This window comes from Capsella rubella, unplaced genomic scaffold, assembly GCF_000375325.1.
Source record: "Capsella rubella cultivar Monte Gargano unplaced genomic scaffold, Caprub1_0 scaffold_4, whole genome shotgun sequence".
NCBI lineage: Eukaryota > Viridiplantae > Streptophyta > Magnoliopsida > Brassicales > Brassicaceae > Capsella > Capsella rubella.
In genome coordinates this window covers 3,351,465-3,371,441 of record NW_006238920.1, presented here as the reverse complement: position 1 = coordinate 3,371,441, position 19,977 = coordinate 3,351,465, and the positions used below count along the sequence as shown (strand labels likewise).

At 36.3% G+C, this 19,977-nt stretch overlaps 3 protein-coding genes across 4 annotated transcripts; all 3 read left to right on the top strand.

The window, feature by feature from the left end:
- Positions 1-785: 785 nt before the first annotated feature.
- On the top strand, positions 786-3,964 carry LOC17888723 (phosphatidylinositol 4-phosphate 5-kinase 3). 2 transcript variants are annotated; one of them, XM_006296249.2, is made up of 6 exons: positions 786-2,020; positions 2,106-2,271; positions 2,349-2,459; positions 2,545-2,854; positions 2,945-2,978; positions 3,320-3,964. In XM_006296249.2, exons 1-6 carry the CDS (start codon positions 834-836, stop codon positions 3,630-3,632), a joined length of 2,121 nt encoding a protein of 706 aa, XP_006296311.1. In that variant the 5' UTR covers positions 786-833; the 3' UTR covers positions 3,633-3,964. The 2 variants fall into 2 exon arrangements, with proteins under 2 accessions (XP_006296311.1, XP_023640691.1); XM_023784923.1 differs by having other exon boundaries at positions 2,945-3,020.
- A 1,989-nt stretch (positions 3,965-5,953) lies between these two features.
- LOC17889189 (protein IQ-DOMAIN 1) lies at positions 5,954-8,411 on the top strand. Its single transcript, XM_006295957.2, has 6 exons — positions 5,954-6,052; positions 6,165-6,248; positions 6,359-6,784; positions 6,864-7,094; positions 7,178-7,300; positions 7,376-8,411. The coding sequence occupies exons 2-6, from the start codon at positions 6,177-6,179 to the stop codon at positions 8,177-8,179; spliced, it is 1,656 nt and encodes a 551-aa protein (XP_006296019.1). The 5' UTR covers positions 5,954-6,052; positions 6,165-6,176; the 3' UTR covers positions 8,180-8,411.
- An 8,472-nt stretch (positions 8,412-16,883) lies between these two features.
- On the top strand, positions 16,884-18,447 carry LOC111830949 (uncharacterized mitochondrial protein AtMg00860-like). The gene is made up of 2 exons (XM_023783836.1): positions 16,884-17,078; positions 18,187-18,447. The coding sequence occupies exons 1-2, from the start codon at positions 16,884-16,886 to the stop codon at positions 18,445-18,447; spliced, it is 456 nt and encodes a 151-aa protein (XP_023639604.1).
- Positions 18,448-19,977: the final 1,530 nt, after the last annotated feature.

The following is a 19,977-nucleotide window of genomic DNA, read 5'->3' as shown; positions in this document are numbered from 1 at the left end:
AAGCACGTTCCCAAAACATTGTTTATATCTTTAGATACTTGTCTATTAGCTCCACCTAAGAGTACCGTATATTCTTATATGATATCGAACCATATACTAGATCTTCTCAAAACCAAATAATTCTTAATCAGAAACATACTTAATGATTTATATAAATTGATGATGATAGAGGTGAGCACGTAGTCTTGTTGCCGGCTACATAAATAATCGAAAAAACGGCTACATTTTCATCGTTGAACCGATGATTTGATAAGAGAGTTTTCACCATTCTCTGACTTTTCTGTTAAATCTTTCCTTCAAACCTTTATATTCTTTGCTTTTACGAATTTGGATCATCGAATCCATTACACTATCTTGTTTTCTGGACTACTTTTGTCATGTTTTCGGTTGACGATACATCGGTATCTCTTCTAACTATTCAGGTACATTTGTTTCTGTTCTGAGAATTTTGTTGTGTTTGTTCATTACCACTCGATATAAGGTTCTTGAATTGTTTGTTTTGATCATTCCAATCTAGAAATGATTTATGTAAGGACAAGTTTTTTACATTTCAGATACCAATTTGAGGAAATGACATTAATTAAACTCTTTAGAGATTTTTCTTTTGTTTTGGATACAAGATCTTGATTGTAATAAATCCATTAAGATTTTTATCATTTATATTGTCACTGATTTAAGTTGATTTTGTTATTAAAAAAACAATAACAGAACAGAAGAAATGTTTGAACACTAAATGTTATTGGAGGAGACAACAAACAAGCCATTAAAAAAAGTCAACGAGATATGTGTCTGACTCTGGAGGGCTTGGAGTAGAGTAAGAAGAAGATAGCAAAATGCAAGAGACTGTGTTCCTCTTCACAGAAGAGAATCTGAACAAAGGACAATCCTCAGGGGGCAAATACAAACAAAGCTCTCGGCGTGTTGTCCCTATGACAAGTTGTGAGGTGAATGATGCGGCTGCGGAGATTAGAATAGTAGAGAAGGTGCTTAAGAATGGAGACCTTTATAATGGAGGCTTATCAGCGGGAGTTCCGCATGGGACAGGGAAGTATCTTTGGTCGGATGGTTGTATGTACGAAGGGGAGTGGACACGCGGCAAAGCAAGCGGTAAAGGACGTTTTTCATGGCCATCGGGAGCGACCTATGAGGGTCAGTTCAAGGATGGTCGAATGGACGGTGAAGGAACGTTTATTGGTATCGATGGCGACACTTATAGAGGGCATTGGCTGTGGGGAAGAAAGCATGGCTATGGAGAGAAGCGATATGCGAATGGAGATGTTTACCAAGGAAACTGGAAGGCCAATCTACAAGATGGTAATGGACGTTATGTGTGGAGCGATGGGAATGAGTATGTAGGAGAGTGGAAGAATGGTGTTATCTCTGGAAAAGGGGCTATGACTTGGGCTAATGGAAACCGTTATGATGGGCTATGGGAAAATGGTGCCCCGGTTGGGAAAGGGGTGTTGAGTTGGGGTGAGGAGAAGACTAGTAATAATGGGTGGGGGAGAAAGTGCAAGAAGAAAGATGATGAGATTGTGCAACATCATCATAAGCTCTCTTCCGTTGAAACTTTGTCAATGAATACCAATTTTCCGAGGATTTGTATATCGGAGTTGGAGGATACTAGCTTGTGTGATCATGTAGAGGCGAGTCCGTACACGAGTGAGTCGGATACAAGCGGATGTGGAGAGCATGAGTGGGCAAGAAGTTCTTTGCTTTTGGAGAGTGGTGGTGCAATGAGTTTGCAACAAAGTCCAAGATGGTTAGATGAAGGAGATTGTAAGAAACCAGGGCATACGGTTACTGCCGGACATAAGAATTATGAGTTGATGTTAAATCTACAACTTGGGATTAGGTACTCTGTCGGGAAACATGCTTCCCTTTTAAGGGAACTTAGGCATTGTGATTTTGATCCCAAGGATAAACAATGGACCAGGTTTCCCCCGGAAGGCTCTAAATCTACGCCTCCCCATCTCTCCGTCGAGTTCAAATGGAAGGATTATTGCCCTATTGTGTTCAGGTAAGTAAATGTACTAAGAGTTTTGAGTTTTGGAGAAAAATGATCCATTTTTTTTTCTGATTGCACATTTTGCGTGGTGAAACAGGCATCTAAGAGACTTATTTGCAATAGATCAAGCAGACTATATGCTCGCTATTTGCGGAAATGAATCTCTTCGAGAATTTTCTTCGCCAGGAAAGAGTGGAAGCTCCTTTTACTTGACTCAAGATGAACGCTTCATGATCAAAACCATGAAAAAATCAGAAATTAAGGTAACTTATATAATCTTTTTATTTCACATTACTTTAAATAACACAATAGATTTTAAGTTTCTTAAAACCATTCTTAGGTATTGCTTAAGATGCTTCCAAATTATTACGAGCACGTTTCCAAGAACAAGAACTCTTTGGTCACCAAGTTCTTTGGTGTGCATTGCGTCAAACCGGTAGGAGGCCAAAAGGTAAATGATCCTTCATTACAAGTTTATGTACATAAATCAAATAAAATCTTACTTCTTGTTATCTTTGTGACAAAAAAAAATAAAGACTCGGTTCATAGTGATGGGCAATCTGTTTTGTTCGGAGTATCGGATACACAAACGGTTTGACTTGAAAGGTTCATCACACGGCCGTACTATTGATAAAGATGAAGGTGAAATCGATGAGACTACAACACTCAAAGACTTAGATCTCAAGTATGTGTTTCGACTTGAAAAGTCATGGTTTCAAGCCTTTATCAACCAAATCGATATCGACTGTGAGTTCCTTGAAGCTGAAAGAATTATGGACTATAGTCTCTTGATTGGTCTCCATTTCCGTGAATCTGGCTTGCGAGATGACATTTCCTTGGGCATAGGTATAGATCATTCTTATATTTCTTTCAACTTTAGTTTTTGGTATTTCTTCTTCTTTTTTCTCACAAAAATTAGTTGCTTGCTTAATTCAGGTCGAAGAGATCAGGAGGACAAATTGATGAGAGGGTATAATTCACTTCCAAATATGGACTCTGTCACCCAAACTTGGTACCTTAACTTACCAGTTCTCGAGTTTTAAATTCATAACCATATATTATCCAACTAGTTCTTGGATTCTATCATTCATATAAGTGCTCAATTTTGATCAGCATAACTAGTTTAAACCATATATCATATAAACATTAGAGTTTACTTGATTGAAAAATTCTCACTAACTTCAAATGAACCTTTTAATATTACTTATACATACATTGATACACTAGCAAAAGCTTAGAAGATCAAATCAAAGTAAATATATCCCCTCTTTTCATTTTGGCAATAATTTGTTTATGTCTTTTAAAATGTAGTAACGGACCCTTAATGAGACTAGGAGAAAGTACACCGGCAAAAGCAGAGCAGGTGCGAAGATTTGAGGAAGAGTCGTGGGAAGAAGACGACATTGACAACTCAAATTCTAAAGAAACAAGGAAAGAGGTCCTTGAGGTGATCCTTTATTTTGGTGTAATTGACATTCTTCAAGACTATGATATCACCAAAAAACTAGAGCACGCCTACAAGTCACTCCACGCAGATCCCACTTCCATTTCAGCTGTTGATCCTAAGCTTTATTCCCGACGGTTTAGAGACTTTATAAACAAAATATTCATTGAAGACAAATGAGAAATTTCTTGTAAATTAGAATCTAAGGCAAGGGTTTGGCATTTTTCTTTTGGTTTTTGGTTTTGAATGTCGAACTTAAACCTAGAGGCCCCTAAATACGATGAGATCGCACGGCACCCCGCAATGTTACTCGAATCCAGGATGTTGAAGAGGTTGCCGACTCTTTTGAGATGATTTTTTGGGGTTAACTCAGTTTCATTTTAAAGAGGAGGAGGGTTTTGGTGCTTCCTCAAAATCTAGTGTAGATATTGTTAGGACAATATGCTTTCTTGATTTGTAATGGTGAGACGAGCTGACAAAATTTACATGGACAAAGGGTCAATGTTTTTACATTTTGTTTTTGCCTCTGACCCATTAATGTTAATCTCTATCTATAGATATTTTTTGGAAATAGTTAATTTTGTTTTTCACCTAACAATCTATATATAGCTAGGTTTTTCATAAATAGTTGTTCTTTTAATTTGCATTTTCAGTAATTGCTTCAAGCCATCGCACGACATGAAATCAACTAGAGGAAACGAGCCCAGAGGAGCTAGGTTTGTCCATTGGCAGATTGTCCACCAGACTCTAATTGATTCCAAAAATCCTTTTCGACCATATACAAATTTTAGCAAAAGGCATGATCCATCTATGGTAAGATGTTCTGTGGAATGAAGCTGACGTAGATAAAATATTAGAAGATAATTTTGACTAGGAGATAAAATATTAGACAGTAGAGGAAGTAACAATCACACAAGTTATTAATTATAACGTAAATTTTTTTTTTGTCAACAACAAAATAAAATTGGCTCATTAGAGCCAATTGGGAAAATAATCGTTTACATACTTGACAAGATACCGATAACAACGAGTTTTGCATGCCAAAGAATATACTTTGACATTCAAATACTTTGGTATAAGAGATAAAAAACAAGTTGAGAATCTTTTCTTATCAATGTTAATATAACATAAGATATAAACACAAATTTTTTTATAAAATATATAAACGTAAGATACAAAGAGTTTATTGGTTGTGCCTTTATAATCTTTCAACAACCTTGCTCTACATCTCTGTATCTACTATAAAAACAATTAAGCTTTAGAAAAATTTGGAATTTTTTTATTTAAAGCTAATAAATATTTTCTTAATTATTTTTTTTCGTTATAAAACAAGTTTTCCTAAAATACATAATTTTAAGCTTTCCAAAATTTTAATTTCTATAGCAAAATCCTACAACGATCTATAGCTACAACTTAAAATCTACCGTCAAAATTCTTAAGCTACAACTCTAAACAATCAAACCCAAAACCTAGAAAAAAAATCATTTAATTCAGTAGAGAAGGTGAGTCAAAAAGCATTTTAATTAGCTCTAAACAATGTCTAATAACACATTGGCCGTAGTATGTATGACGTATTGACGTGGTATGAGCCTATGAGTGAGTTCATGGCCATAGAAACAAACAGCTCTTAACTTAGTGTGAAGATGATAGAGACAAATAAAAGTACATTAAGAGGTTTGCACGTACTCTCTCTCGGCCTGCCGACTTAACAAACAATTAAATAGGAATTAAAAGAAAGCTACACAATATTGTTATACGTTATAATCTTTCTTTTATTCTTTTGTCTGTTAATAAAGTTGGATAATTGTTATACGTTCTAATCTTGGATTCATTATATTAAACTTTAGAGTTTTATGATCCTCTTTACTATTTTTATGACTTTTCTTTCATCTTCTCCTTGTTAATTTTCGAATAAACCGTTTAATTATCGTAATTTACTAATTTATATAGATTTTGTGCAAATAACCCTCTAAGCCGATATTTTTTGAAAATTTGCCTTCCAAATCGAGAAAATAAAAGTCAATGCTACAAGATTAAACTAAATATGGAATATAGCCTTTTCACTACTATCAATCTATCATGTTTGTAAAGCTTTTAGAAATAATATATCAAATTGAAACCTTCGTGAGCAGAAATTCAAATCTATCTAAAAATAAATATATGTGCCCGAAAAACGTTTAGAAAAGATCTCTGGTTTGACATATCAATTTCACAATTTTTGTGATTTCTTTACTCAGTTTCTTGTTGATAAAGAAAACTCGCAACCAAATGAAGTTGAAGACCCAGAACTGAATCCAGAGCATTAGTATCATCAAAAACTCAAAACCCAAATATTCTAAATTTGTTTTTAACATTTTTAAGATAATAGATAAAAAAATATATTAAAATTCTACTAATTCTAAAACTAACAACACCAGAAATAAACAAATAATATCTAGTTAAAAATAACATTTGTAGAAGAAGAAAAAAAAAACAAAAAAGAAGTTATAACTTATAAACGTATCTGTCGTTAAATCTGTTGAATCGTTCTTACAGAACACACAAATCGTTACAAAAGTCAATTGGGTTCCCACGAAACTGTGGGGCCCATCCTCGACCAGGTCTATAATCTCATCTCTTTCACACAAAACATTTCATTTCGTATTTTGTCTCTTTTTTTTTTGTAAGAAAAAAATGTTTCGATGAAAAAAAAGATTTGTCTGAAAATTTCAGGAGAAGAAGAAGATGGGTAAGAGCTGGTTAACATGTGTCTCCGCGTCTTGTTTATCTCCAGGAGGCAAAGACAAAAAGAATCAAGTTAGTCTAATAATCTTGATTTATTTGTCCATGAACATGATTAAAACCTAATGATACAATCAAGATTTGCTAATTCTATTATATTTTTGTTTTTTTTCTTGTTTTACAAGAAACCGGAGAAACCTAAGAGGAAATGGTCATTTGGGAAACAAAAGAGTAGAGAATCTTTTGAATTCCCTATTGAGGAGACTCCTCCTTTAACGGTTGACCCTTCGCCTTCTTCTGTTTATCAACCGTCTCCTCCTCCTCCTCCGTTACCGGATTTTGCTCCTCAGCCGTCTTTGCCACCACCTTCTCCTCCTCCTCCTCCACCAGCAGCGGCATCATCTAGTAATACGGGATATGGTGAGTCTAATGAAGCGAAGACTAGACAAGCTCTGGCTCTTGCATCAGCTGTTGCAGCCGAAGCAGCTGTCGTGGCTGCTCATGCTGCCGCGGAGGTTGTTCGTCTCACGACCCCATCAACACATCAAATTGTGGTATCAAAGGAGGAAACTGCTGCGATCAAGATCCAAAATGCATACAGATGTTACAAGGTGTATATACATATCATTCATTCATTCATTACTCTTATATTATGATGGGCTTAAGTATAATATTTATGAGTTTTCATAGGCGAGACGCACTCTTCGTGCGCTGCGAGGAATGGCCAGGCTTAAAGCTTTGCTACAAGGAAGATACGTCAAAAGACAAATGAACGCGATGCTTAGCTCGATGCAAACACTTACACGTTTACAAACACAGATTCAAGAGAGGAGGAATCGCTTATCCGCCGAGAACAAAACTCGTCACAGGCTAATCGAGCAAAAGGGTCACCAGAAAGATAACAATCAGAATCAGAGCTTGGTAACTAACTAAACAAGTTTTTCATAGATTTCACCACACTATGTGAACCAAAGTTCTTAGACATGGATTAAATTGTGTTACAGGTTCTAGCAGGAGATTTCGATGTAAGCAATAAGTCAAAGGAACAGATCGTGGCAAGGTCGATGAATCGAAAAGAAGCTTCTGTAAGACGAGAGAGGGCTTTGGCTTATGCTTACAGTCATCAGGTAAAAATACAACTTCATTTTGAACTTAGTTAGTCATATTCACAGATGTATTGATGTTGTTGGATAATAAAACAGCAAACGTGGAGAAACTCTTCTAAACTTCCACACCAAACTCTGATGGACACAAACACAACAGACTGGGGTTGGAGTTGGCTTGAACGATGGATGGCTTCTCGTCCGTGGGATCCTCAATCAAACGACGATCAAGTCTCCTTCAAACGCGAAAACAGCATCAAGACTTCTCCTGCCAGACCTAAAACACTAAAGTCATCCAGCCAAAAATCTATTCAATGGTCTGGAAACAATGATACCAAGAGCAAAACCAGCGAGGTTACTAATCGTAGGCATAGCATTGGTGGATCATCTACAAACGTTAAAGATGACGAGAGCGTTGGTAGCTCGACATCGCGCAGAAACTCTTTAGATAATACACAAAATGAGAAATCCAAGGTTATTGTGGAAACAATAAGCAAAGTGAGTAATGCACAAACTGTGAAGTCCAAGGTTAGTATGGAAACAACAAGCAAAGTGAGTAATGCACAACCTGTGAAATCTAAAGCTAGTTTGGGAACAAAAAGAAACGTGGATAACAAGCAAGCTTTGAAATCAAAAGCTACCGTGGGAACAACAGGAAACTTGGCTAACACGCAAACTGTGAAACCAAAGGTTAATAATGTCGAAGCAACAAGCAACTTGGATTTGCAGAAGAAGAAGGTTGTTGTGTCTGATAAGAAGAAACCTCCGCAGGCAGTACTGCCAAAGAAGAGGCTTTCATCTTCTACTTCTCTTGGAAAAGCTAAGATAGTGTCGGATTCTGACAAAGCAACGACAGGTGGTCCAAATGGAGAGAAGAAGAGAAGAAATGGTGGTAGCAGTTAACCTAAAGTAATAGCCTTATCTAAGACTAAGATGTTGGTTTGGTGGCGATTTGATAGAGGTAGCATCTCAAATTCGAGATTTGTTTTCTATCAACGCAAATAGAAAAGAGAAAAAAAAAATGAAACAAAGAGTGTATTTTGGTAACATTTATTTTGATTGTTTTCTTTGAGTGAGAGTATAAATGATGTATGTCTGTTTCAGTTTGTTTTTCCATCTGGTGGGTAATTCTTTACATTTTTTTTCTTAAACTAAATTATTTTGCATTGTTCTTTCAAAAGATTATTTGAAATTCTTACAAAAATGACAAAATGTATTTGTTATCGTCTCTAGACCAATATTAGGCCTAGGGATAATTTATGAATCCGAAAATCCAACACGAACAAAAAAATCCGATCTGAATCCGAACTCTAAGTTTAAAATATTCTAATGGAATCTAAATTTCAAGATAAACTTGGGTGTCTAGTATAATCTGAGTTATTTTGTATTATTTTCCAGGTGTAGATCGACACTAGTAATTTTTGGTTTGCAATTTAGTTATTGTTTCTAGGGAGAAAATAAAAGAGGTATGGCTTGTTGTTAATCCTGAGAGCACAAGAGAAGCGAGTATAGATTCATGGCTATGGTGTGATAGAGGCCACTATGTGGATGTATTCTTGATGTTTTTAGTCTCAATCAATCCAAATTAGAGGTGAGTGTGTGACCATAGTTAATCTAAGCTTAATAAAACTTTTTGATGCTTGTTTTGAGTATGTGGATGTTTCGGAAACTTGGATATGTGGTTGTGTGATGCGGGCATCAGAACTAGATCAAACCGGAAGCACACCAAACCAGTCAGTCCACACATCAAACCTGTCTACACGGAGAATTTTAGAGAATCTTTGCCTAAATGGAGTTTTGATCAAATACAATGCAAAGTTTAATTATTCACCATGATATTAACCCTAAGAAGTCCAATAGTTCAAGAGGGATAAAAATCAGCAAATCAAATCACCTTATTGTTGGGATATGACAGTTGCACTCTTTTTCCCTTGTCTAGGGTTTGTCCCAATGGGTGTACCTAGAAAGGTTTTTAATGAGGCAACACCAAGTCATCAAAAAATCATTCACAATCCATATGATTCAAAGATAATAGCTGATGTGCATTATGATCTACTCGCTGATGGACATGATGAACTACTAGCTGACAAGCATGCTGAACTACTCGCTGACAGACTTGCTGAACTATACCAGAATGCAAGCTGTGAGGATTTTAAATCTTTTGACACACTCATTTGATTCACCACAAGGCCACATCCCATCTAAAACAAGCAAGAAAAGATCCAAGTCCAAACCACCCTTTGAATCAGGGCCGTTGATCTACTTGGAGCGAGATAAGGAAAGTATCCTTTATTTTTATTTGGACGTGTCCCAAATCCATATATGGTACACCCTACCACACAAGAACCCGACGAGTCACTACTTACCATACATGGAGCCAAAGGAGATCAAGATACAAAGACTCCTTCCTTATTCACTTATGCATGTCTTGAAGCTTCCTAAAATGAATCTAGAGACTCCAAGGAGTCATAGATTCGCACCCAAGCTTTCAAGACTCAAGGCATCTCTCTACTTACCTTAATTTGCCGATTTGGTTCATAAAGTCCCAACGGCTAGTATATTTAACTTTGTGCCATTTGTTTCTTGGTTTAGATTATTAAGATATATACTTGATCCTATATAAGCTCATTATCTTGTTCATTATAAAGACACCTTTGATCAATTTAAAGTAATATAAAGTTTCTTCTTGTCAAAGTTTGTCTTTGTTATTGTTGTTTTTTAGTTCTTTGTGAGTGAGTCACTTTGTTCTTTAGAAACCTGCGGATTAAGTTTGTTGTGTGATTCAACATCCCTTCATTCGTCCATTGATCAAGTGAGTCGATTATCGCACTGATTGAGAAAGTCAATCACCTGATTTATCCCCTGTACCACCCCTTGATTCACGAGAGAGTGCTTCAGAAACACCTCGTGAATTCCACCTTCCGCAAACTAAGCTTGAAATCTCTTGATTGTTGTGTGATTTAAAGTTGGAGTGATTCTAGTCTTTTATCATCTGATATTAGAGTTTCAAAAGCTCCTATCCAAGGTTGTATCTTTTCAACCTATATTTGTTTTTTTTTCTTCGTTTATTCATTTTTATGAAATAATTAAAAAAATCCAAATAAAATTTTTGTTTCTTGCTGTATTTTTATTATTTTCATCAGTATTTTATCAAAAAAAAGAAGTGTGATTTACTTCATTTTCTTATTTATTTTTTGATTTATTAAAATGAAAAAAGCAAACAAATTATATTCTGCAATTTTAAATTTTTTTTTTGTAACCAGAAAAGAAAATAAAAACTGCATTTTTTCTTTTCCTATTTTATTTTTTTTGGATTTATTAAAAAAAAGTAAAGAATTTTTATTTCTTTTTTTAACGTAAGTATTTTCCTTATTTCTTGATTTACTTTTGATACATCTTTCTTTTGCTTGTGCAAGCTTCTTTTTTTACGAAGACAAGAGAAAATATAGAGTCTATAGTGACTTGATGAAGAAATTCAAGGAGAAGACCCCTATCAAGTCACGTCGGATGAGGAAGACAACTATGGAACAATCTCGTGGCAACGAGATGATATTTCAACTTCTGATTCAAGAGATGAACCAGACCATGAAGCTCCAGAACCATAATTGCCTGAATCATACAACACCAATAAAGGCTATTTTAAACCATGGATTAAATTTAATGATGATTTTTGCAGCCATGGTTCAAAATCTCCATTGACCCAAATTACGTATTTTTCAGGAAAAGATGATTACCTTAAGTGGGGTAAAGACATGGAGTATAAAAGAAAAACCGCAAAAGACTACCATTCTCGACGTGCTCCAAGGCGTGAAGAGAAGACCGACCATCACCTCTTGTTACATAGAGTGCCTACAGCCTCACGTCAAGCAAAATCAAGAGACAAGTAATTCTGCACAAACTCACGAGTAGTACATGAAGTGATGCAAGGATCATCAATCCGACTTGAACCACATCCGAGTGGTAGACGTGATCCCTTAGCTGAGAGAGACACAAGGACCAGTAAGCTAAGAGGAGGCGAGCTAAAACATGGTGTAAGAAGAGACCCGTTGCTATCCTATCCCACCCGAAACCAGTAGACAAAATTCAGGTTATCTCTAAACAATGGTTATGAGTATTTTAGACCTGAATGTTTTGAGTTTGTAGGACATAAAAGACATTATCTACAATGGGATCAAAATGGACAAGTACTTTAGGTACTATGCCATTCCCAAGGAAGCGAGGCTCTCCTACTGTCTTGAACAACTCATTGGAAGCAAAAAACGTTGGTGGAACCGAGAGGAAAAAGATAGACAATGGTACAACGAGCCACCACTCAAAACGTGGGGACAACTAAAGTTGCTTATGAGGGAGAGATATGCACCTCCACTGATGTTCCAGCCTAGTCAAAACACTTACAATTCAAAGGAACCAAGCCGAAAGACTACAACACATCAACATGTTAGTTCTAATCAAAACGCCGATCAAGAACCCGCCAAGGTAAGTGCTAGAACTTCTAAGCTTAATGACTATCAACAAGTTAAACACGTGATACACTTTCTTTCATCCAATAAGAATGAGAAAGGTATATATGGAAAGGAAGAGTCGACTCCAATACCTTTGCATAAGCCGCAAGATAAACCCGAGCAAGGTAAGTCCTCTAAATATTTAAATTCAAATGCACCAACATGTTGTAGATGCCATATGAGAGGTCATTTTGATGCAACTTGTGATGAAAGAAAAGTAAAAGATATCGCATCAATAGAGTTACAACCGAATGCATCTAAGTCAAAAGATTGTCTTGTGATATCAAGTTTAGAAATTCCCAATTCGGGATTAATGGGCTTGTATTTGCCAAAGGTTATTGATGTAGGTCTAAGTCATATGATGGATGATAAGGCTGAAGAATTAAACCACCATGTAGCAACTCCAAGGGAAGTTGAGAATGACATAATTGAAGAGCAACTTCCGGAAACAACGTCATCACAACTTTGCCGAAATAAGACGTATGAGCAAGCAACCATTGTAGCACGTGTGAAGGCACAACTATGTTCAACATCATCTCGTTTTGCTTCTAAGATCACACTCATTAAGGTTGAGTTAATGCCAAACACCTTACACGGTATCTTAGTAAGTGAAACCTACGATCTTGTTTGATATTGGAATAAATTAATAATTAATCGTAGCTTCAAAACTTTATTTTAAAAGATTATATTTCAAGTATAATGCACTTGATTTTATTCTTGAGTGTCAAGAAAGATACAGGTACCACAAAAGAGTATCATGATGAGCGAGAGACCACATCCCAAAAGATATTGAATGTGGAACAAACGGAGAAACTAGCGAAGAATAATAACATGCATCCAAATCAAGAGCTTAAGATGTATTTACCAGCTACTATATATGATGAAGTTAGCACCAACAAAATTCTACTGCAAGAAAAATCACCGGACCAGTCATCGAATCAACCAATAGTGGTTACTTCGAAAGATACACTCAACGCAGATCTATGTCAAGTAAGTAACACATTACTTCGAGTTATTTCTAATAAGTTGAACAATGTGATAATGAACTAGTTAAGATCTAGAAAGTGTGAAAGAAACGTCGGTTCTTTAAATAAACATGTAGAATCAAATTCTTATCTTAAATCATATTCAACAGTTGATTTACTTTGTGACATACTTATTGATAAACTTTATGAAAAAGAAATGGTTAAGCCTATACTTATTTTACATGTTTGTACTGGTCTCATGAATTTATTAATGCACTTGTTCTTTGCCAAAAAGGTCAATTACATTTCAGGTTTGCATGAGGATCATGAAGGCGAATTACAAGAGCTGAAGAACGCTTGAATCAAAACTGGAACCAGAGTAAACCATCACCATTGGTGGTCACACCATCCCTAATGGAGACTAGGAGAGTCTCAAGTTCTTTCTTAATCAAAGAGGAACCCCCGGATTTCAAAGCTCAAGCACACACCCGAGAAGGAGCTAAGCACATTACACCATCAACCGTTGTACACGATCAAAAACAAGGAGTGGTCCTATATTTCTTGCTCAAAGGATAGCCACCTGATGCACCATCCATCATAAAGCCACAACAATACCAAGATTTTATAGTTTCGAGGTCAAAATGTTTTCAAGGGAGAGGGTATGATGCTGACATCAGAACTAGGTCAAACCGGGAGCACACCAAACCAATCAGTCCACACATCAAACCGGTCTACATTGAGAATTTTAGAGAATCTTTGCCTAAATGGAGTTCTGATCAAGTACAAGGCAAAAATCAGCATCAGATTAATAATCAGCTATGATACCAGATGATACAAGATTGGAATCACTCCAACTTTAGATCACACAAGGATCAAGAGATTTTTATTACTTTAAATGCACCGTCTGCAAGCTAAGATTGGAAGCTCTTGATCCTTGTGTGAACTAAATTTGGAGTGATTCCAATATTGTATCATGAATTAAAATTTACACATTTAAAATTTTAAACTATGATTAGTTTAAAACTCAGTAACACATTTTAAATTTAAATTTGGAGCTCCTCCGATCGAACCATTATGATCACGTGGAGGTGAAATGTCTTCCTCGAAAACATTTAGGGGAACGAATCCGTCCTCAGCGACTGGCGACCTTTTCAAAATCTGCGACGATCTACTCGACGACCCGGTCGTCAGGTCGCTCGCTTTGGGAGCATTGCCTTGGGTTTCACGATCTGGTTCTTCGACTCCACCAGTTGAAGAGTTTTCTGGGCCTTGCGGTGTCTCGGCTTCATCAGTTATTCTCCTTACCATCGGAGTTGGAATAATCCTTCTGGGCGACATCTTAGGTTGAAGAGTATGGAACGAAACGGGCAAAGTTGTATAAATAGCAGACTAAGGTTATGAAGAGAGAGAACGAAGCAGAATTACTTTTTTCGATGAAACATGAGCAAATGAGGCAAAATGGAGACAAGCGTCTGGTATATATAGAGGAAGAAGTAGGTGACAAACCCTATGAAGCGTAATGATGACCTACACGCCGTTTCGCCTTCCGACCTAGCCGCCGCACCACGAATGGCTTCCACGTGTCAAAAATAAAGGGGGATTCCCGGTTTTAATCATTTATCCCAGTCCGCATAAATACAAGAATCACTCTAAAGTTTATTAAGATTCGAATGAACATTCAGTCTATTAAACTGGGGGGGGGGTGGACTTACTATTGGTGCATGGTTTAGCACCAACATCATACCGCATTTAACCGGACTGGGATCTCCTGATTGAACCGGTTTAAGCTCTTTTTAAATGTGGGCCTAGGGCAAAAGCCCATCAGGTCGCCGACGTAACTTGGGCAGCAAGTTCCCAATTTAATTAGGAATATTAATCCTTATATTCATGGGATTAACATATCTTGTAATTAGTATAAATAGGGGGGGGGGGGTTATCCCCTATTAAGGGATATTGAAACATTAATACAAAAACCATATTCTCTAACTTAAAACACTAGTTTGTTCTTCAAGTTCTTCAAGCAACCTAATCTTCTTCTCAATCGAATCTACCCAAAACAATCCGGTTAGATCCCTTGTGCGAATTCTTGGTTCTACAATTGGGGGGGGGGGGAGTTTCAAAAATACCCCTTTTCCAATACCACTTTTTAGAAATACCCCTCATTCTAATTTTATCAAAAAGTCACTATAAAATTTGAAATTTATCAAAGAAATATGTGTAAACTAATATTTATAGACACAAATTATCTTTATATCTGTGTAAATTTATATATATATTTCATAAATATCGTATAAATACCTTCCAAAAAATTATTTAAAAACCTTATAAAAAATTTGTAAACCTTTTAAAAACCTTATAAAAGGTTGTAAATGCCGTTTAGAACCTTTTAAAACTTTATAAATATTTGGATTTAGTCTCCTAATAGTAATGATGATCTTGATGTACCTTATCAACCATATAAAATTTTATAATTTTTCATATTTGAAAAGGGTTATTTTTGAAAATGGATAGAAAATAGGAGTATTTTTAAAAAGGGGTACACCAAAAGGGGTATTTTCTCAAAAATTCTCTAAAAATTATTAATTTTTTTTTCTTATTTTAACGTTTCATTTATTTTACATAATTTATTTTTTATTGATATAAATTTTATATTAATTATAAGTATCATAAATATGCACTAAATGAATATTTTAAATTTATTTTAATGTAAAAATAAAAATGTTGCTTAGGTGGATGCTTAGGTGGCATCATGAGACGAGAGAAAAGCTAACTTTATATATATAGATAGATAGATGCCTTGGATTTCAACACTTAGGAGAGTGTTGCTTTCAGGATTAAAGTAAAAAACATTAAACGGTTTATAATGATTCTCCCTCGCCAAAAGAATTTCACCTATAGCAGTCATCCCAACAACGGAAATATAGTCGTCGTCCTTGATTTTATTCTCAGCCCTCAAAGTGTAGGCATATGTCGCACAGTTCTGTTTCTTAACATCCTCTAGAATTGTTGGACAAAAAAAAAATCCTCTAGAACCGATATATATAACTTAAGGGGACATCCACCTTCATAATTATCTTACAAACAAATTACACCTGATTTTCCCTTATAGTTTCTTAATTTAATTTAGTCATTATAATCTTTAAAGCAGTCCAGAATTTGATTTAGAAACTTGAATTTCTCAGACCAAACATCAAAGTAAACTATGGCATAATTACACCATTTATCGTTCCGTTCATCAAAACATTCTGCTAAGTAATACAAAACCCCATTGATGCATATCTTTTGATGCCAAAAACAACGTGTATACCAGTAAAGAGTCCAGTAATTTTAAATACTGATTTCAGGATTTTTGAAGTCGTATGATATTTTTCCGATCTGTTTAGTTTTGCCTGGCTTTGGACTGTTTACTTGTTAAATTTTTGATTTTTCAGGTACAATGGTATCTAGTGAAAAAAAGAGAAGAGTCACCTACATCTAGCCTTGAAAGGAAGATTTTGAAATCAGTCACATCAGCCATGACAACGTTGATTGATAAAAAGATTAGTGCCCTATGTTGGTGGGATCAACTTGTTACTAGCCTAAGACGTGTCGGAGACTATCCGTCGAAATATAGAACCAGCTGAAAATCGTCATGCGAAAGAGATTTGTGCCGAGTTACTATCATCGAGAACTACATCAGCGCTTGAGGAATTTGGTTCAAGGAAGCAAGACCGTCAAAGAATACTTTAAGGAAATGGAAACCCTTATGTTAAGAGCTGATCTTCAAGAATATGGAGATGCAGTCATGTTCCGATTCATGGGAGGTCTCAACCAAGAAATTCAAGACCGTCTAGAAACTCAACACTATGTGGATCTTGATTAGGAGGTTTTTACAAGGTGATCATGTTCGAGTAGCAAATCAAGAGAAGGAACGCCTGATCAAGCCACAGCAAGACAAACTACAGCTTGGGAAAGCCAAGTTATCAATAGGAAGAGAAGTCCAGTTATCAAAAAGATTACAAGCCGTTCGTCAAGTCGAAACCGGTCGATCTAGATCTGAAAGCAAAGGGTAAGGAAGTAATCACGAGGGCTAGAGATATCTGATGCTTTAAGTATCAAGGAGTTGGGCATTACGCGAGGAAGTGTTCCAACAAAAGGATCATGGTCCTTAGAGACAATGGCGAAGTAGAATCCAAAGATGAGCGTTCGAAAGAAGACTCAATGGAAGAAGGTATGGATGCCCCCACTAAAGGAGAGTTGCTTGTTGCGAGAAGATCGTTGAATGTTCTAACAATGGCCGAGGATCAAGCGCAAAGAGAACATTTATTTCATACAAGTTTCTTGGTGAAAGATAAGGTATGTAGTTTGATTATCGATGGTGGAAGTTATACTAACGTTGCGAGCATGAGTATGCTCAAGTAGCTTGGTTTAGAAGTGCTTAAACACCTGAGAACGTATTCAATCCAATGGCTCAATGAAACGGGTGAGATGTCAGTCAAAGAACAAGTCAATGTACCAATTTCAATTGGGAAGTATCAAGATGAGATCATGTTCGACATTCTACATATCGAAGCTAGTCACATGCTTCACTATGGCTTCACCAACCAGCAGACCTTTGAACACAATATCCAAAAGAAAATTCTCATCCCGATGACTCTGCATGAAGTCTATCTCGACTAGCTAAGTATGAAACAACGAGCCATTAAACCAACCGAACCAATCGATACAAAGGGCTAGAACAAGGTAAGTGAAAATAGTTTACCCTTTGTTTTCAGAGAAACTCTTACTTGTTCAACTAATTCCGTACCGGTGCTACCGAGTAAGATCAAGTTGGTTTTTCAAGAGTATAAGAACGTGTTTCGGGAAGATAATCCCATAGGTTTACCACCGATCCGAGGGATCGAGAATCAAATTGACTTTTGTCCTGGGAGCTTCTCTACCGAACCAACCAGCTTATCGCACCAACCCGACCGAGACAAAAGAACTCGAGAAATAAGTAAATGAGCTTATGGACAAAGGGTCATATTCGAGAAAGGATGAGTCTGTGTGCCGTTCATGTTTTACTAGTACCAAAGAAAGATGGGAGTTGACGCATCTGCGTTGATTGTTGAGCCATCAACAATATCACGGTTAAGATTCGCTACCCTATCCCTCGATTAGATGATATGCTTAATGAATTGTATGGTTCTAGCATCTATTCGAAAAATGATCTTAAAAATGGTTATCATAAAATCCGGATTAAGGAAGGTGATGAATCGAAAACGGCTTTCAAAACTAAAAAAAAGATTGTATGAATCATTAATTATGGTTTTTGGGCTAACAAATGCACCTAGCACTTTCATGGGAATGATGAATCATGTCCATAGGAAGCATATTGGAGTATATTTTGTTGTTTATTTTGATGACATCTTGGTTTATAACAAAAACTTGGAAGCTCATGTCATGCATCTTAAACTTGTTTTAGACTTGCTTCAAAAGGAACTTGAAGAAGTGCACCTTTTGCACAGATAATCTTGTTTTCCTAGGTTTTGTTGTAAGTGCAGATGGAATCAAGGTTGATGAAGAAATGGTCAAGGAAATTCAAGAATGGCCTAGTCCTAAGAATGTGAGCGAAGTAAGGAGCTTCCACGATTTAGCGGGATTTTACCTACAATTTGTCAAAGATTTCAGCACCACTACCGCTCCACTTATGGAAGTTTTCAAAAAGTACGTTGGATTCAAGTGAGAAGATGCACAGGAAAACGCCTTTCAAACCTTGAAAAAGAAGCTCACTAATTATCCCGTTTTAATTTTTCTTAATTTTATGAAAACTTTTGAAATTGAGTGTGATGCATTCGAGATTGGTATTGGAGCTGTTTTTATGCATGATCATAAGCTCATAGCATACTTTAGCGAGAAGCTAGGACGAGCGACACTCAACTATCTGAGTTAAGATAAGGAACTTTACACGTTGGTCCGAGCACTACAAACGTGGCAACACTGTCTATGGCCGAAAAAGTTCATCTTTCATACCGACCACGAGTCTCTCAAGCACTTAAAGGGTAAAAAAAAAAGCTCAACAAACTTCATGCATGGTGGATCGAATTCATAGAAACCTTTCCATACGTGATTAAGTACATAAAAGGTAAAGATAATGTTGTAGCGGACACATTATCTCGGAGGTTTGTATACCCTGTTACCTATTCCTTTGCATCCTTGAAATGATATATCTATGGATTTTGTCGTAGGATTACCTGTAAGGGTTCTATCTTTGTGGTTGTTGATCGCAATTCTAAAATGGCGCATTTTATTCCATGTCATAAAACCAATGATGCATCTCATGTTGCTAGCTTGTTCTTTATAGAAGTTATTCGTTTGCATAGCCTTCCTAAGACCATAGTTTCTGATCGTGATACTAAGTTCCTTAGTTATTTTTAGAAAACTTTCGAAGTTAGGAACTAAGTTGCTTTTCTGTACTACATGTTATCTGCAAACCGATGGTAAAATTGAAGTTGTAAATAGAACATTGTTTACCTTATTGCGTGTGCTCATTAAAAAGAACCTTAAGACTTGGGAAGATTGCTTGTCGCATGTTGAATTTGCTTATAATCATTTGATTCATTCCGCATCTAAGTTTTCTTCTTTGAAATCATTTATAGGTTCAATCCCACATCTCCTTTGGATCTAATGCCTTTACCTTTTGAGTGAAAGATCAAGTCTCGATGGTAAGAAGAAAGCCGATTTAGTACAAAATGTTCACAAGAAGATTAAGGAAAATCTTGAGGCTCGAACGAAGCTTTACGCGGAGTATGGGAACAAAGGTTAAAAAGTCACCTTCAACGAAGGCGATCAAGTGTGGGTTCATCTTAGGAAGGAGCATTTACCGAAAGAGCGATCATCTAAACTAATGCCAAGAATAGATGGACCATTCAAAGTTCTCAAATGGATCAACAACAATGCCTACAAACTCGATCTCCAAGGTAAGTATAATGTGAATGGTAGCTTCAATGTATACGATCTTCAATCTTATTTTGCAGATAATTAGAATTTTAGATCAAATCCTTTTCAAGTGGGAGAGGATGATGATATCATGACCAATCCAACCAAACCACTTGAACCACACAAAGACAAAGAGCAATATGAAGCCGAGGAACAGCTTGTACCAGAGGAATCATTAATCGTTTTGGCGGGTCCTCTAACAAGATCAAGATCCAAGAATTTCAACCAAGACATCAATGGACTAACATCAATGGACTACTCAAGGAGCTAAACAAGA